Source organism: Heterodontus francisci, chromosome 4 (genome assembly GCF_036365525.1).
Source record: "Heterodontus francisci isolate sHetFra1 chromosome 4, sHetFra1.hap1, whole genome shotgun sequence".
NCBI lineage: Eukaryota > Metazoa > Chordata > Chondrichthyes > Heterodontiformes > Heterodontidae > Heterodontus > Heterodontus francisci.
Window position 1 is genome coordinate 132,991,933 of NC_090374.1, and position 17,660 is coordinate 133,009,592.

At 43.7% G+C, this 17,660-nt stretch overlaps 1 protein-coding gene across 1 annotated transcript in view; it reads left to right on the top strand.

Moving 5' to 3' along the window:
* The window catches only part of LOC137369253 (fibrillin-2-like), a 496,406-nt gene that overhangs the window by 188,896 nt on the left and 289,850 nt on the right, over window positions 1-17,660 (top strand). The window contains exon 8 of the mRNA XM_068030179.1: window positions 10,157-10,282. Within this exon, the coding sequence (XP_067886280.1) occupies window positions 10,157-10,282 (126 nt within the window). The remainder of the gene's footprint in view (window positions 1-10,156; window positions 10,283-17,660) is intronic.

A 17,660-nucleotide genomic window follows, 5' to 3' on the forward strand; every position in this document is an offset into this window, starting at 1 on the left:
AGAGACACAGTCAGAAGAGCAGCTTTCTTGTTCCAGCTTCAGTTGCAAACTGCCTTCTGAATTCTTTATTGTGTGGCACCAATAAAAACCCAAGTTGGCCAGCAGGTCAGTCATGTGACTTACTGGCTTAACCACTTCTGCGTTTTGTGGATTGTCTTGTCTTAGCAGGCCCTGGAATGTGCTTCCTTACACCTTCAAAGTCTGGTGATCAAAATCAATTTGGGTTAATTGGAGCAGGGAATAGTTCTTTGTCTCCACAAGCAATGTCTCTTTGTATGCAAATGTTCTTCAAGCCCAGTGTCTGGTGATCTTCAAACAAGTAATTTCTTCATTCCAGCAACAGTTTAAAATCAATGTTCATGTGACAAAATTAATATGCCTCATTCTTGACCGGTGGGGGTCTGCATAACAATGTTTTGTGGTGTATTGGCAATAGAGATATTCAACAATGTAATCAAAGTAGTTTTATTATTAGTGGCAAGACAATTACTGTCAGAACAATTCAAAAATCCAAGTTGGAGTTTGAATATAAGGCTGATCAATTGGAATCAATCTGGATTTCTTAAATCCAGAACTACTGCAAAACAAATGGAAGAGCATCCATGGTGTAACATCAAATGAATGAGCATGTGTTTATAATGCATCGTACCACATTCTCAGGATAACCTAAAGTGCTTCACATCTTTTTGAAGTGCAGTTATTGTGCAATGCGAGTAAAGGTGTCAATTATTTTGCAAACAGAAAGGTCCCACAAACAGATGAATAACCATTTAAAATGTTGGTAAGGGCGAAACGTTGGGCAGGAGAACATCTTTCTCTTCTTCATAGAGTGCAAAGGGATTTTTAGTGTGCATACTGAAACAATCATACAAGGCCTTGATTTGACATCTCATCTGAATGATGGCACTTCAGCAATGCAACACGCCCTCAGTACTGCACTGAAGTGTCACCTTAGATTATGTGCTCAATTTCTGGAATGGAACTCAAGCCCAAGCCATCAGATGCCACACGGCTACCAACTGAACAAACCTGACTTACCTTGGTCAAACTGAGCCGCACAGCACTGATACAGTACTTTTCAATGGAGTAAAGTAGTCAAAGCAGATGTTAACTTAATTCACTGCAGTAAATTCTCCGATTGCCAGGCAGTAAAATCATTTGAAACAGCCAGAGAATCATAGAATGGTTTCAGCACAGAAGGAGGCCATTCATGCCAGCTCTCTGCAAGAGCAACTCAGCTAGTCCAACTCCCCTGCCCTTTCCCTATAGCCCTGAAAATATTCTCTCTTCAGGTGCTTACCCAATTCCTATTTGAAAGCCACTATTGAATCTGCCTCCACCACATGCTCAGGCAGTGCATTCCAGATCCTAACTACTTGTTGCCTAAAAATATTTTTCCTCATGTCGCCGTTGCTTCTTTTGCCAATCATATAAAATTGGTGTCCTCTGGTTCTTGACCCTTCCGCCAGTAGGAACAATTTCTCTCCATTTACTCTGTCTAGACCTCTCATAATTTTGAATACCTCTATCCAATGCCCTCTCAACCTTCTTTTCTCTAATGAGAATCTTCTTCAATCTATCCACTTTAACTGAAGTTCCTTGAAACCATTCTCGTAAACCCTCTCTAAAGCTTTTATGTCCTTGAGTTCCTCAGGGTAGTGTCCTAGGTTCAACCATCTTCAGCTGCTTCATCAATGACTTTCCTTCAATCATAAAGTTAGAAGTGGGGATGTTCGCTGATGATTGAACAAGGTTCAGCACCATTCGCGACTCCTCAGATACTGAAGCAGTCTGTGTAGAAATGCAGCAAGACTTGGCAATATCCAGGCTTGAGCTGATAAGTGGCAAGTAACAATCGAGCCACACAAGTGCCAGGCAAGACTATCTCAAACAAGAGAGAATCTAACCAACTCCCCTTGATATTCAATGGCATTACGATCGCTGAATCCCCCAGTATCAACATCCTGGGGGTTTTATTGACCAGAAACTGAACTGGAATAGCCATATAATTACCATGGCTACAAGAGCAGGACAGAGGCTAGGAATTCTGCAGTGAGTAATTCACCTCCTGATTCCCCAAAGCCTCTCCACCATCTACAAGGCACAAGTCAGGAGTGTGATGGAATACTCTCCACTTGCCTGGATGGGTGCAGCTCCAACAACACTCAAGAAGCTCGACACCATCCAGGACAAAGCAGCCCACTTGGTTGACAACGCATCCACAGATTTTCACTCCCTCCATCACCAACACACAGTGGCAGCAGTGTGTGCCATCTACAAGATGCACTGCAGCAAAGCACCAATGCTCCTTAGACAGCACCTTCCAAACCCGCAACCTCTACCACCTAGAAGGACAAGGGCAGCAGATGCATGGGAACATCACCACCTGCATGCTCCCCCCCACCCCTCCCCCCTCCAAGCCACATACCATCCTGACTTGGAACTATGTCGCCATTCCTTCTCTGATGCTGGGTCAAAATCCTGGAACTCCCTACCAAACATCACTGTGGGTATACCTACCCCACATGGACTGCAGCACTTCAAGAAGGCAGCACACCACCACCTTCTCAAGGGCAATTAGGGATGGCAGTAAATGCTGGCCTAGCCAGTGACGCCCGTATCTCATGAATGAAAAAAAAATCCTTCCTGAAGTGCAGTTCCCAGAATTCGACACAACTCCAGTTGAGGCTGAAACAAATTTTATAAAAGTTCATCATAACTTTCTGGTGTGTCGGTTTCCTAGCACTGGTGGGTTTCAGCAGGGTGTGGGGAGGGCGCTGCCTGAGATCTTGCCCAATCCAATAAGAAGGCCACCTATTTTCTATCATTTGTTCATGGGTTTATGAACGTCGCTGGCTAGGTCAGCATTTATTGCCCATCCCAAATTGCCCTTGTACCATTGCAGTCCTTGGGTGTGAATACATCAACTGTGTTAACAGTTTTGATACAATTGAGTGGCTTGCTAGCCCATTTCAGAGTCAACCATATTGCTGTAGGTCTAGAGTCACATGTAGGCTAGAGCAGGTAAGGAACAACAGATTTCCTTCCATAAAGGGACATTAGTGAACCTGGTGGGGTTTTACAGCAGTCAACAATGGTTTCATGGTCACTATTAGACTAGCTTTTTTTTTTAATTGTTGAGATTTTTATTAATTGAATCTGCTGCGATGGGATTTGAACCTAGGGCCCCAGCACTTTAGCTTCAGTTTTGGGTTATTAGGCCAGTGACATTACCACTAAACCACCACCTCCCCATTGCTAAAGAGCTTGTTGAAAGCTTGTTAAGCAGCATGTTCTGATTTTGCTGGGGGCGCATGAGCTGCACACACTGGGCTGCATTTTCTGGGCCCCCCCTGAGATGAGGTCGGAGGCGGGGGTGGGGGGTCCACAGAATTGTGACCGGGGGGTGGACGACCCATCGCCTCCTCGTCGCCAAGCAATCTTACCGGGGGCAGGATAGGCCAATGACGGCCTTCCTTCACAAAGGTCAATTTGAGGTCCTCTTCCCACTGCTGCTGGGCTCTTATCAGGTGGGGGGGTGCCTCCACCACACGAGGAGGGCGCTTTGTAACACGAGGCGCACTCCCTACAGGCTTGGGTGGGGGGGCTGTCCTCTGTGGGCAATCTGTGGCCCACGGAAGAACCCCGCTGGAAACCACTTTACCCCTCTCCCCCCCACCCCTGGACTGCACGACCACATCTCCACCCCTCCTCACCAGGGCCTTCCAAACTGGCCCCAGCGATCCTGCCTCACTTACCTGAGGTCCGGGGTTTCAGCGCTGGGCCTGTGTCCAAGACCTCTGCAGTACCGGCAGTTGCCACTGCTCCTGGTGGCGCTGCCAATACTGCTTGAGCTCTCTATTGGCTCACAGCTCTTGGAGGCGGGATCCCCGTCTTTAAAGGGATGGGGATCCTGGCACCAGACACTTAGGCAAAAAAACAACAGAGGTCACTCCGGGGTTGGGGAACGGCACAAAAAGGCCGAGGTGGGCCCCCCTCCCCACCCCCTGTCTTTTCGGTCCAGCACATTGAGCCCGCCACCTACACAAAATCCAGCCCACTATCCTGGGCAGACCAGGTGAATGGAGGTGGACACACAGTGGGAGCCAGTCATGTCCACTGCAGCAAATTAGATGGGCCCCATGAAAGGGTGAATGGCACAGAGAGGGACTTGGCCAGTGGGAAACAGGTGCCATCAATGCAGCGCAGGCTGTGGGGAGAGTGGGGAGTAAATGCTTGGGCAGTGCAGGGAGTCGTCACCCTCCTGGCATTGCTGAGGCGTAAGAGGAGGGGGCATGGCTACCAAACACAATTGGGAGATCACCTGAGCAAAAGGAAGACAACAGCTGGCATTGTGGGCATGACTCACAGATTTTAGGCCCAGTGGCGACACCCTCAGCAGGAAGGACAGAACCCCTGGCATCAGGAGGGCATTGAAGAGGGACAAGGGGCAGGAAGGCAACAAAGTTGCTGAAGACGGAGCTACCTTGAGATGACCAAAAACCAGTCTCTGAGTATATTGCGACTCTCTGGGCAAATCATCACAAAAATCTGTGCCCTCGTCACCGAAGACTTCACCTCACAGCACTGCTCATCATGCCCTGCTGGTAGCCATCAAAGTCACCAGGGCCTTGAACCTCTTCAATTCTGCCTCCTTCCAGTGATCAGCTGTGGACTTTGGTGGCAACTCGCAAACGCCTACACACCACAGCATCTTGCAGGCCACTAATGCCCTCTTTGCAAGAGCTCGACAGTACATTCAATTTCAGCCTCGCAGGCACAGAGGGCAGTGGGTTTTACCTCCATCACTGGATTCCAACAGGTGCAGCTTGTCATCAATTGCACCCATGCGGCTTTCAAGGCACCCAGTTAACGGCCAGGCAGATTCATCAACGGGAAGGGCTTAAACTCCCTCAACATTCAGCTGATCTTCAACGACATCAAGAGCTTCCTGCATGTGTGCACTCACTTTCCTGGCAGCTGCAGTGACTCCTTCATCCTCTGCCAGTCCACGTTGCCGCAGCTTTTCACTCCATGCCCCCAAACTACATCGATGGATTCTGCTGGACAAGGGATATTCCTTGAAGAGATGGTTACTGACCCCTCTAGAGGGCCTGAGGCAGAGGCACAGAGGCGATATAATCGAAGCTATCTGAAGACAACCATTGAGCAGGCCATTGCATTTTTGAAGATGCAGTTCCAGTGCCTGGAGCAGTCGGGTGGCGCCCTGCAACACACTCCTGCAAGGGTTTTGTTCATTGTGGTGGTCTGCTGCACTTTCGATAACATGGCCCTCTTGAGAGGTATGGACCTTGAAAAGGATGAGGCCTGGAAGGACATAGCTCCTTGAAGGAAGAGGAGGAGCAGGATATTGAAGGGGAAGCAGAAGGGGAAGCTGTGGAGCACCAAGGTTCCCTGACTGCTTAGTGAGGTGGCTGGGCCCAACGTAGGGCTCGAGGATCTCATCAGGATACCATTAACGTCAGGGATCATCTGATTCAGAATTGGTTCGAGTGAGCCCCTCTGACACAGGAGTATCAGCATGGTAGGGAACTCACTCTGATCTGCCTGTACTAACACTTCCATTGAAGGCACAGTCTGGAACATGTAAACTCCTACTGTCAATGAAGGATGCACATGTGCCCAGATGTTTCACCATCATCATAGAAGGACCCTTGCTTGGATTCACCACTTCATTCCTTCTTTTGATGTACCATCATTAATTAAAAGAGGCTTACACATCTGGCTTCATGTTATAAAGTTAGGTTGGAAAAACTGGGTTTGTTCTTAGAACAAAGGAAATTGAGAGGAGATTTAGTAGAAGTGTACAAGATTATGACAGGCTTAAATATGTTAGACAAGGAAAAACTGTTCCCATTAAATGGTACAAGAACTAGGGGACACAGATTGAAAGTTTCGGGCAAAAGTTGCGGGGAAAATATGAGGAAGCACTTTTTAATGCAAAGGGTGGTATTGACCTGGAGCACGTTGCCCACAAGGGTGGTGGAAGCAGAGATGATCAATGACTTCAAGAGGAAGTTGGATGGCCACCTGAGAGAAATAGACTTTAAGGGCTATGGGGTTCGAGCCGGGAAGTGGGATTGACTGCATAGCTCCAAGGAGAACTGGCAAGAACTCAATGGGCTGAATGGCCTCCTTCTGTGCCGTAAATGACTCTGTGACTCTATGTGTCAATGTTTACATGGTGCTCATAAAGGAAAACAATGCACAACTACAGGTAGAAGATGCCCCAGTGACCCTCTCGGTGCTCTGCCCGACGTGATGGCCTCCGTGCTCGGCCACTTCTGCACGGTGCTCCCCTGTGGCTTCGGAGGCACTTGTCTCTGCGGCTGGGATGCACGTGGTGGTTGTCCTCGTCGGTGCCCGTGGCGGCATCTCCAGAGGCTGCTACACCTGCATCATCGCTTGGGCAGCCTCTGTCACTGGGACATGCTACACAGATGCTAAATCAGTCAGAGGGGCCAAGGAGACCGAAGATGATGCTGGCACCCTCATCCTTCTAAGGGACAGCTTCAGCCCTTAGCTGGCACACTGAATGGCTGGAGGAGAGCACCAGCTCTGGGGCAACTAGCACCTCCTCCAAACATCCCTGTGCTTTTAGCGCAGCTGACGGGTCCATGCTACATAGTGTGATATGCATCCTGTGTATGTCAGTGCACAGTTCCTGCATGCCCTCCAAGTGCTGCCGCATATGACTGTCTGACGTTGGCCACTCTCTCAATGGAGGAGCCCATGCGATCAAAACTCTGTGTCATGGTGTTGCAGAAGAGCTGGATGGACACCTCCATCCTCAGCCCATGACCCTGCATTGCCTCAGGGAACTCGGAAACGTGGAAGCACATCTGTTTTTGGTGGTGGTGGAAGGCAATCATCCAAGACACAGGAGTATTCCCTGTTCATCTCTGAAGGGTGTAAAGGATCTTTTACATCCACCTGAACAGACAGAAAGGGACTCAGAGTAACATCTCATCTAAAAGCTAGCAGCTCCGAGAGTACGGTATTTCTTCAGTCCAGTAGTTGAAATGCCAGCTGGACTCTCTGTTCAAGTCCTGGAGTAAGCCTTGAATCCACAATGTTATGACTGTGTGCCAAGAGCCAAGCTGATCTTATTAAAGTGCATTGCTATACATTTAATGATATTTTAATAAGTTATTTAAATTCTTTATTTTTTGTGAATTCTTTCATTATCAAAGTAAGGATTGTCAGTATTAATGTTATTCAATGGTAATGGATCAGTTACTGCTACTAGTAATTGGTGAGTATGTTAGATGGACGTGAGCTGCAGAAGTAAAACAGCTTTGCAACAGATTAAGTGCTGCTGATCATTTAATGCAAGAAGGATTTCCCCGATGGTGGGGGAGTCCAGAACCAGGGGTCATAGTCTAAGGATAAGGGGTAAATCTTTCAGGACTGAGATGAGGAGAAATTTCTTCACCCAGAGAGTGGTGAGCCTGTGGAATTTGTTACCACAGAAAGCAGTTGAGGCCGAAACATTGTATGTTTTCAAGAAGGAGTTAGATATAGCTCTTGGGTCTAAAGGGATCAAAGGATATGGGGCGAAAGCGGGAACAGGTTACTGAGTTGGATGATCAGCCATGAGCATAATGAATGGCGGAGCAGGCTCGAAGGGCCGAATGGCCTACTCCTGCTCCTAGTTTCTATGTTAATTGCTAAATATTACAATTGATGATTGAAGTCCAATTTTGATTCCATTAATCTGTGGGTTGCTTGTCCGAATCTCATATTAGCCTTCCTCATGAAATTTTTGTTACCCCTCTTAGCACTTTTGAACCATTACTCAAGTGGTCCTTTATTTAGACATTGTCACAAAATTCAACTGTGTAATGACTGTCATGAATCACAACTGCCAAGCTAGCACACTGTTTTATTTGGCAAATGCAATAGGATGTTAGCACAAGAGTTAACTTCGAGACATGTTTCACATTTTCTGCTTCAACTTTTGCAGGCAGTTTCCAAACATATCTATTTTAAACATTCTGAAGGGAAGGAGGCAAACACTTGCCCTCAATTTATGGTGTTTTAGGGCCTCCTCCATTCAGCTTGTTTTTTCCCCAACATCTGTCTTGGATCTTTTCAAACAGACTGCCTGCTCACTGCTTTAGGCGGTTGCTGCCATGTAATGTGCATTGTGCTTTCTTGAAGAAAGGAGTTAAAGGCTCATATAACACTTAGTGAAATGCTATGGCGATGTGGGTTATTTTCCACATGCAGTAAATTGATGATTAGTACACCAGGATAATTGTAATAATAAAGTTTAACTACATATCCTATATGATCTTGCAGAAAATCTTGTAAACTTGAAAGTCAGAAATGTTTTATCGGGTGTTCACCATATAAAGTGACCACAGCACCAACAACCACTGCCACCTCCCCACCCTGCCCCATCATCACCCAGCCCCATCCACTTTTCAGCTAAAAAAGCTAGAATAAAATCTATGTCTCATCTATATGATGTCCTCTCAATCTTTGTGACTCATCAGCAAGCAGGATATTTAATTTTACTATGCTCTGATGGTTCATGTGCTGCCACTACTATGCACAAAAGAATAATGGGAAACTAAGAACCTGATAGAGGAGTGTGAGATATGTAGAGCCTGAGAAGGATGAGAATAATGCTGGGACTCTAAGACAGAATAAGTAGGAGACCAGGAAGGGGAGCAGGAGACCGAGAGCCTAAGAAAGGTAGCAGAAGGATAGAATGAAAGAGAAAAGTCCAAAAAAATGAGAATTGGAGAAAAGTGATAGGGAGACTGAAAGCAGGATGAGGAGTGGGTGGGCTGGTGATAGGACAGTGGGAATGGGCCAGCAGCAGTTCACTGCATTTCCATAGATGAGCTGAGTAATGTTTATCACAATAAAATAATTTTCTTTCAATTCAAAAAACCCTTAAAATTCTAGCCTTCTGAGTTTTAACTATGGTTAGTGAAATATATCAGAACACATTGCATAGAGTCATTCAAATATTGAGAAAAGACAGTTCATTTCTCTGACCTAAAATAAAATGTGTTCTTAAATGGCTCTGAGTAGAAGCCTGGTGAAGTACTGTGTCACATAGATCAGGAAGGGGACGATTCATTCTTCGGTCTGTGACGAGTTAACTGCCTCATTCTGGGTAGTGGTAGGAGTGTTCTAATTGACCTCACTGTTGTTAGGTTAGGGAGAGAAAAAAAAGCAGAGATTTTTGCTCCTGATTGCTCTCTGTGATCTGAGTTGAAAAGTATATTTTAACCCCTAGCAACTTTTGAGGAGGTGGGACATGTGTTCACCTGAAGCAACAGTAAGGGATTGTTCTCCTTAAAGCAGAAAAGGTTAAGCGGTGATTTAATAGATTTATTAAATTTATGTGGAATTTTGATAGAATAACTAGGGAGAAACTGTTCCCACTAGCAGGAAGGTTGATAGCTAGAGGATACAGATTTAAGGTAATTGGAAAAAGAACCAGGAGGAGCGATGACGATAATTTTTATATGCGGTGATTCATTATGATCTGGAATGCACTGCCTCAAAGGGTGGTGCCAACAGATTTGTTAGTAACTTTCAAAAAGGAATTGGATAAATCCTTGAAGGGAAAAAAATTATAGGGTGACGGGGAAGAACAGGAGGGGTGGGGCTAATTGGATTGATTGGATGGCTCTACTAAAAAGCCAGCACAGGCACGATGAGCTGAATGGCCTCCTTCGATGCTGAAGGTTTCCAAAACAGCAACAGCTGGTGGTAGGTGGGAACAAAAGCTCGGGGGCAAATGCTGCCAGCTGGCAACAAAATGAATGCTTGCCAGCAAACATGTAGGCAAGTGCTGGGAGAGAGTTTCGAGCAGGTTTCACAGAAGGGAAGGGTGTGAGTCTGGCTCAGGCGAGGTCCTGACTTTCCTTGCATGCACTGGAGAAACATTGGTGATCACAGGAAACACTATGGAAGTTCTAAGTCCATATTAAGGTGTGAGTTGCACTGTTCAAAAATAGTGCTACTTATAATCATGATACCTCGTTGGGGCATGAAAGGAATTCTAGGTAACTAGACTATCAGTTAAATCCATCTATCATAGAAAAGGATCCCATCTGGTTATAATTTTTAATCACCTCTGAATAGTTTTTCTTTTTTGTCTATTTTCCAGATATTGATGAATGTCGAACCATCCTAGGTGCCTGTGACGGAGGCGAGTGTACTAACACTGTTGGCAGCTATTACTGTGCCTGCCCCCGTGGCTATGTTACATCTGCAGATGGTTCTCGGTGCATTGGTAAGTGAAAAAATACACAGGCCTGAAAGATATCAGTTCTAAAGTGAAAACAAAGGTCTGCCAAGTATAATAAAAATCCATCACACTGTTTTATTTGCTTTGGGCAGCCTTCTGAGAGAGTGTTTTGTCAACGAAATACTTCTATATAAATTACTCAAAGGAATGTTATTTTGAGAGATATCTCCTGTCACAAGTTGGTTTCATCTGCTGCTGTTTAAGTAAAATCATAGGATTGGAATAGGTGGTAATTTAAACTGAAGGAAAATCATTGAAATCATTTTGAAAAATTAGTTATGTGACATGAAATCATAAAATCTTGTTGGTATAATGATTAATTTATTTTAGTCATTAACTCTTTATTGTAAACTGATTATTATTCTATTGTTTTCATTGTTAGTATCATGCAAACAGCAGTCGAAAATGTAAATATATCGCTAATTTTCAATACAGACATTTTCACTACAGTGGAACTTGGAGAAAAAGCAGATTAACAAAGGTGTGTCGGGTCAAATATTGCAAATGTATTACCGATCAATAAGCCATATTTTTATTGGCTTGGATGCTGCGGTAAATCATGAAGCAAGGGCACTCTGCTGAATTCGAAGCAAGCCTCGATAAGAAATCTAGTGATCTCTAGAGAGAACCTTAACTCTGTTGACGTGCAATTGATTTTAGCATTTTGTTAATGGGGATTCCCAGTGTCGTGCTACAGTGATGTCATCAAGCTGTCCAAGCCACAAATCACATTAAGGAATTCTCACAGACAGCCAACTAGGAAATGAAAAGCACCAATAATCAAATCACTTTTTAAAAATTTACAGAGAGCAAAATAAAGATTGGGACATACAAATGGGGTTAAGATAGAAGCTGAAAAATCACAAACTTAAAAAAAATTGGCATTGTTTAAAAATATCTAGTCATTAATCATAATGGAGACATTTAACAACATTCCACAAATATAATACTTTTCAGGGTCAGAATGGTTGTTCAGTATCTATTACTCAGATTGCCATTAAAAATCCAATTATACCTCATTTAACAAGGCTTAATGTGTTATGAGGTTTCTAACAGCGATATGAGAATGGAAAAGGGGAAATTCTCGCCAAGTCAATTGATTTTGCTGATTGCGGCTTTGTTGTCCGGGGTGGAGGGTGCATGGGAGGGGTGTTCACAGTGCAGCCCGTGGTGAAGCAGTGAATGACAGATCACAACTTCCTTATTAATACGCTTCCGTATTAATCTGCACGTGCGCTAAATCCTGAAGTTGCAGTCAGATTCAGAGGTGTAATAACTGCAAATGATAACAGTTTGCCTTCAAAAACCCCACAAATTTTGGGCCTATGTGACATGAGTTTCCCCTCTCCTGTCCCCAATGTTATCCCCTCTTCCTCTCATTAAGGTATCAGTTGCTGCTGGGTTATGATCCCATGGTGCCCTCTGGAGCCTATGTACATTTGCGCTTAAACAATGAGTGTTGACTAGGGCATTGCCAAAACATATCCTCAGCTCAAAATCAAGCCCAATTCTGTCCTCATGTGGTGTCCACAGATATTCATTTTCCAGCAAAGGATGGTTGAATGTAAAGCAAGAGATAAATGCTTATTTGATATGGATGCTGAATTAAATTGTATCACACCAAAAATCACACTCAGAGGTCAACTCACTCAACTACAGAGTGGGATTTCAACCCAAGACTTTCTGATCTCTATTGTAGAGCTACTTACAGTCTTTAGCAACTGAGCCATGGGAGAGTACATGACTTAATCCTTTATTGATTGTTGGCGAGAGTAGCATAAGCAAGTTGTAAATGGACTAGTTGAACTATTGACAGGCTGATAGGAGCCTGATCACACAGCATAAACAGAATGAGTTTGGATCAGATAAATTTAGGTGAAGTTGTTCATCTGCTCTTACAGTCAAATTCGAAAGATTGACATAGACCAGGCAATAAAATATATCCATTGCTTGTCCAACACTCCAATATTCACATTTGTACATGAACAATGTTAGCTGCCCTACACAATGCACTGTAGAGTCCTGAAAGTAGTACAGATTCAGATAAAGCTTGATTAGTTTCATTTCATTGGAAATTGGGATTTTTGATAAAAAAGTGAAATGGATTAAAATTCATTGAAATCAGTAGAACTAGGATTTTGTTTTGCAGTGATAGGCACGGAAAGATGTAATGTTTTGACTTGCACTGCAAGTAAATGAAACTTGGTAGTCTGGATTCTGTTACATATTGGATTCCATTCAAGATGAACCCACGACCAGAAATGATGCTCTGTTAATTGTGTTCTGCTCCGAGTGGCCTAACTCTGCCCTTCATTCAGAAGTAGTAATTAATATGAACTAGAAGTCATTTGAATTCAGTCCAGATCAACAGCCTTCATGCCATCAGGGATCAAGTGAAAACAGAAGCTATTTCTATAGCAGTACATAAGGGAAACCTTGAATCAAGAATGTTTCCTTCCACGATGGGTTTTGTGGTAATGGGAACCAAATAACATCTTATTATGATGCCCTGCCAGAATAAAGATAATTGATTTATGTAATATAAACAGAGGAGAGATCAAGATCAGCCTAAGTCTGTATTAGAGTGCAGTCATCACAAGCATCCCAGACTGTTGAGATTACCTCTGGCAGCGCAGCTTGGCACAGATACGGCATGTATAATAATCAAAGCAGTTCTAGTGTGTCTGGCAGCATAGAGTATCGCCTCAATAGGTGATTTTTTATTGCATTACTGGAGGTAATGCATGGCCAAAAGCAAGCACAAATGGCTGCTGGATGTTGCATGATAATTTTTTCCCTTTGGTGGCTGGTAAGCTTTATTATATTGCAGGCCTGTCCAGACAATGAATGGAGGTGAACTATTCAAGGATGGTGTAATCGTAGCTGAGCCCAATCCCATCCTCAGTTGGCACTCAAATATACGAACCTCCTACATGAAGTTTAGTAAAATTGTTTAAAATTAGAAATTAGGCAAGTAAAGTCAAGGAAAACTTAAGATGTTTTATAATACATAAAGATTAAGAGGATAACTAAGAAGAAAGTAGGACCTATTAGAGACCAAAAAGGTAACCAGTGTATGGAGGCAGAAGACGTGGGCATGGTTCTTAATGAATATTTTGGGTTGGATTTTAGCAGCCCTCCGACGTCGGGGTCATGGTGGGGGGGCCCAGAAAATTCGGTCGGGAGAGGCCTGCCTCGACCCCCGACGCCGAGAAGGCCCCGCCACGTATTACCAGTGGTTGTGGGGCCTTCATTTGCATTGCAAAATGTATTCAAATAAATGTAAATAAACCTACCTAGGCTGGGCGGCCGTCCCACACCAATATTCCGGCCGGTGGCTGGAAGTCCTGCGCCTTCGGATCCCCGTTTGGGGAACCGAGGCGAGACACTGGTGGGGAGGGGGAGGACTGAAATTCTCAGAGTGGGAGGGGAGGAGGAGCAGAGAACAGTCTTTTGATTGGTGGGAAGGGGTTAAGGTGGGAAGGGGTTAAGGTTTAAAGTTAATAAAGGTCGGGGGAAACGTCGGAATCTGCATAAAAGTTTTTTTTGGGGGAATGGGCAATTCCATGGGGTGTGGATGAGGGGAGTGAAAACGTTACTACATATGTAACTTTAATTTTGAATGTTTGTTTCCTTTAAAAATGCAAATGCTAGCGAAGGGCTTGAAGCCCTTTAAAAATGGCACCAGCGTCTGCGCGTGGGCACTGGACGCCATTGCCGGGTACGGAGCAGCCGCCCCCTCTACATCATTGGGGGTGGCCACTCCGTGCCTTCCATTTAAATGAGCCCCCGCGCAAAATATCGGTGGGGGCTCAGCGGCGGCTGCTGCACGTGGGAAGACCGCGCTGCCGCGAGTTGCGGCACACTAGTAAAATCCAGCCCTTTGTGTCTGTTTTCAAAAAAGAGGGGGTGATGCTGAAATTGTTGTTATGGAGGAGCACTGTGAGAAATTGAATGGGATAAACATAATATGAGAGGAAACATTAATGGTTTTAACTTTTGAAAGTAGATAAATTATGATAAAGTAAATGAAATGTATCCCAGGCTGTTAAGAGAAGCAAGAGAGAAAATTCTGGTGACTCTGACCATTTTCAAATCCTCTCTGGCTACACTGTGGTCCAGGAGGACTGATAACATTGTACTCTTGTTTAAAAAGGGAGGAAGGGATAGATTGAGTACAGGCCATTCAGCCTAACCTCGGTGACTGGCAAATTATTGAAAAAAATTCTGAGGGACAGTATTAATCGTCATTTAGAAAGGCACAGAATAATCAGGGAATGTCAGCAGGATTTGTCAAGGGAAGGAAGTGTCTGACTAACGTGACTGCATTTTTTAAGGAGGTAACAAGCAGGATCAATGACCTAGTCTACATTGATTTTAGCAGTTCTTTTGACAAGCTCCCACATGGCAGATTGGTCAGAAAAGTAAAAAACCAGGGGATCCAAAATTAGTTTAGTGGCAGGAAGCAAAGGTACTGGTCGATGGATGTTTTTATGACTGGAAGGCTGTTTCCAGTGGGGTTCTGCAGGGCTCAGTACTGGGTCCTTGCTTTTTTATATATCAATTATTTAAACCGAAGCATAGGGGGCATAATTAAGAAGTTTGCAACTGGTACAAAAATTGGCCGTGTGGTTGATAGTAAGGATGAAAGCTGTAGACTGCAGCAAGAGATCAATGGGCTGATCAGGTGGGCAGTGAAGTGGGAAATTGAATTCAATTGGAGGAGTGTGAGGCAATGCATTTTGGGAGGGCAAACAAGGTATGAGAATACACAATAAATGGAAGGATGCTGAAAAGTGTACAGGATCAGAGGGACCTTGGTGTGCATGTCAGCAGCAGATACCTGAAGATAGCAACAGGTAGATAAGGTGGTTAAGAAGGCATATGGGATTCTTTGCTTTATTAGCTGAGGCACAGAATATAAAAGCAGGGAGATTATGCTAGAACTGTATAAAACCCTAGTTAGGCCACAGCTATAGTACTGAGTACAGTTGACAAAAAAGTAGTAAACCTGAGGATAGGGAGCATTTTAAAATTCAGCAAAGGAGGACCAAAAAACTGATAAAGAAAGAGAAAATAGAATACGAAAGTAAACTGGCAAGAAACATAAAAATGGACTGTAAAAGCTTCTACATCTAAAAAGGAAAAGATTAGTAGAGACAGATGTGGGCCCATGACAGGCAGAGACAGGAGTATTTATAATGGGGAATAAGGAAATGGCAGAGAAACTAAACAAATACTTTGTGTCTGTCTTCACGGAGGAAGATACAAAAAGAAACTCCCAGAAATACTAAAGAACTAAGGGACTAGCGAGAATGAGGAACTGAAAGAAATTAGTATGAGTAAAAAAGTAGTATTGGAGAAATTAATGGACTGAAAGTTACACAAACTAGGTTGGAATATGAGTTGTGAGGAGGATGCAAAGATGTTTCAAGGGGATTTAGACAGGCTAATTGAGTGGGCAAGAACATGGCAGGTAGAATATAATGTGTAAGAATGTGAAGTGATCCACTTTGGTGGGAAAAACAGAAATGCAAGTATTTCTTAAATGGTGAGAGATTGGGAAGTGTTGATGTCCAAAGGGACCTGGGCGTCCCTGTTCATAAGTCACTGAAAGCTAACATGCAGGTGTAGCAAGCAATTAGGAAGGCAAATGATATGTTGGCCTTTATTGTGTGAGGATTTGAGTGCAGGGATAAAGAAGTTTTGCTGCAATTGTATAGAGCCTTGGTGAGACTGCACCTCAAGTATTGCGTACAGTTTTGGTCTTCTTACCGAAGTAAGGATATAGTTGTCATAGAGGGAATGCAACAAAGGTTCACCAGATGGGATTCCTGGGATGACGGGATTGTTCAATGAGGAGAGGTTGAGGAAACTGGGCCTATATTCTCTAGAGTTTAGAAGAATGAGAGGTGATTTCATGGAAGCATACAAAACTCTTACAGGGATCAACAGGGTTGAAGCAGGAAGGATGTTTTCCCTGGCTGACAGGTCTAGAATTGGAGGACACAGTCTCAGAATATAAAGTAGACCAATTAGGACTGAGATGAGGAGGAATTTCTTCACTCAGAGGGTGGTGAATCTTTGGAATTCTCTACCCCAGAGGGCTGTGGAAGCTCAATCATTGAGTATGTTCAAGAAGATCGATAGATTTCTAGATATTAAAAATATCAAGGGATATGGAGATAGTGCGGGATAATGGTGTTAAGGTAGAAGATCAGCTATGATCTAGCTGAATGGCGGAGCAGGCTCGACGGGCCAGATGGCCTACTCCTGCTCCTATTTCCTATGTTTCTATGTACTGATTACCACATTACAGGACCTTTTAATATTTCTTCTCTTACTATTTTTATCCCATTCAATGTTTCACCATTCTCCTCCTTAACTACAATGTTTGCATCACCTGTTCTTTTGTGAAGACAGATGCAAAATATTCATTAATAACCATGCCCACATCTTCCACCTCCACACATAGGTTATGCTTTTGGTCTCTAATCGGTCCTACTTTTCTTTGTTACCTTTTGCTCTTTATGTATTTATAAAACATCTTTGGGGTTTCCTAATTTCCAATTTCAAATAATTTTATTAAACCTCATGCAAAAGATTCAAATATTTGAATGCGAGTGAGGATGGATTGGGCTTACGTAATTGCACTAGACTGGGTACAGAGGCAATTTATGCAGATGTTGCCAGGAATGTAGAATTTTGGTTATGAGGAATGATTGAATAGTCTGGGGTTGTTTCCTTTGGAAGAGAGGAGGCTGAGGGAAGATTTAATTGAGGTATATAAAATTATGAGGGGGCTAGATGGAGTAGATAGGAAGGACCTATTTCCCTTAGCATAGAGGCCAATAATCAGGGGCATAGATTTAAAATAATTGGTAGAAGGATTAGAGGGAGGTTGAGGACAAATTATTTCACCCAGATGGTTGTGGGGTCTGGAATTCTTGCCTAAAAGGGTGGAAGAGGCATAAACCCTCCTTGCATTTAAAAATATTCACTTCATGTGCCATAACCTACGAGGCTATGGACCAAGAGCTGGAAAGTGGGATTAGACTGGATAATTCTTTTTTGGCTGGCGCAGATATGATTGGCGAATTCCCTCCTTTCATGCTGTAAATTTCAATGATTCTATGAGAAAAGAAAGCACAATGAAGAAGTTTCAATTTCAGATATTATGTGATGCAAATCAAACTAATTCTGGAAATGAAGGGCTTATCTTATGAAAAATATGAGAAGTGATCTTATTGAAACATACAAGATCCTGACGGGACTTGACAGAGTGGATACGGGGAGGATGTTTCCTCTTGTGGGGGAGGCTAGAACTATGGGACACAGTTTAAGAATGAGGTCTCCCTTTTAA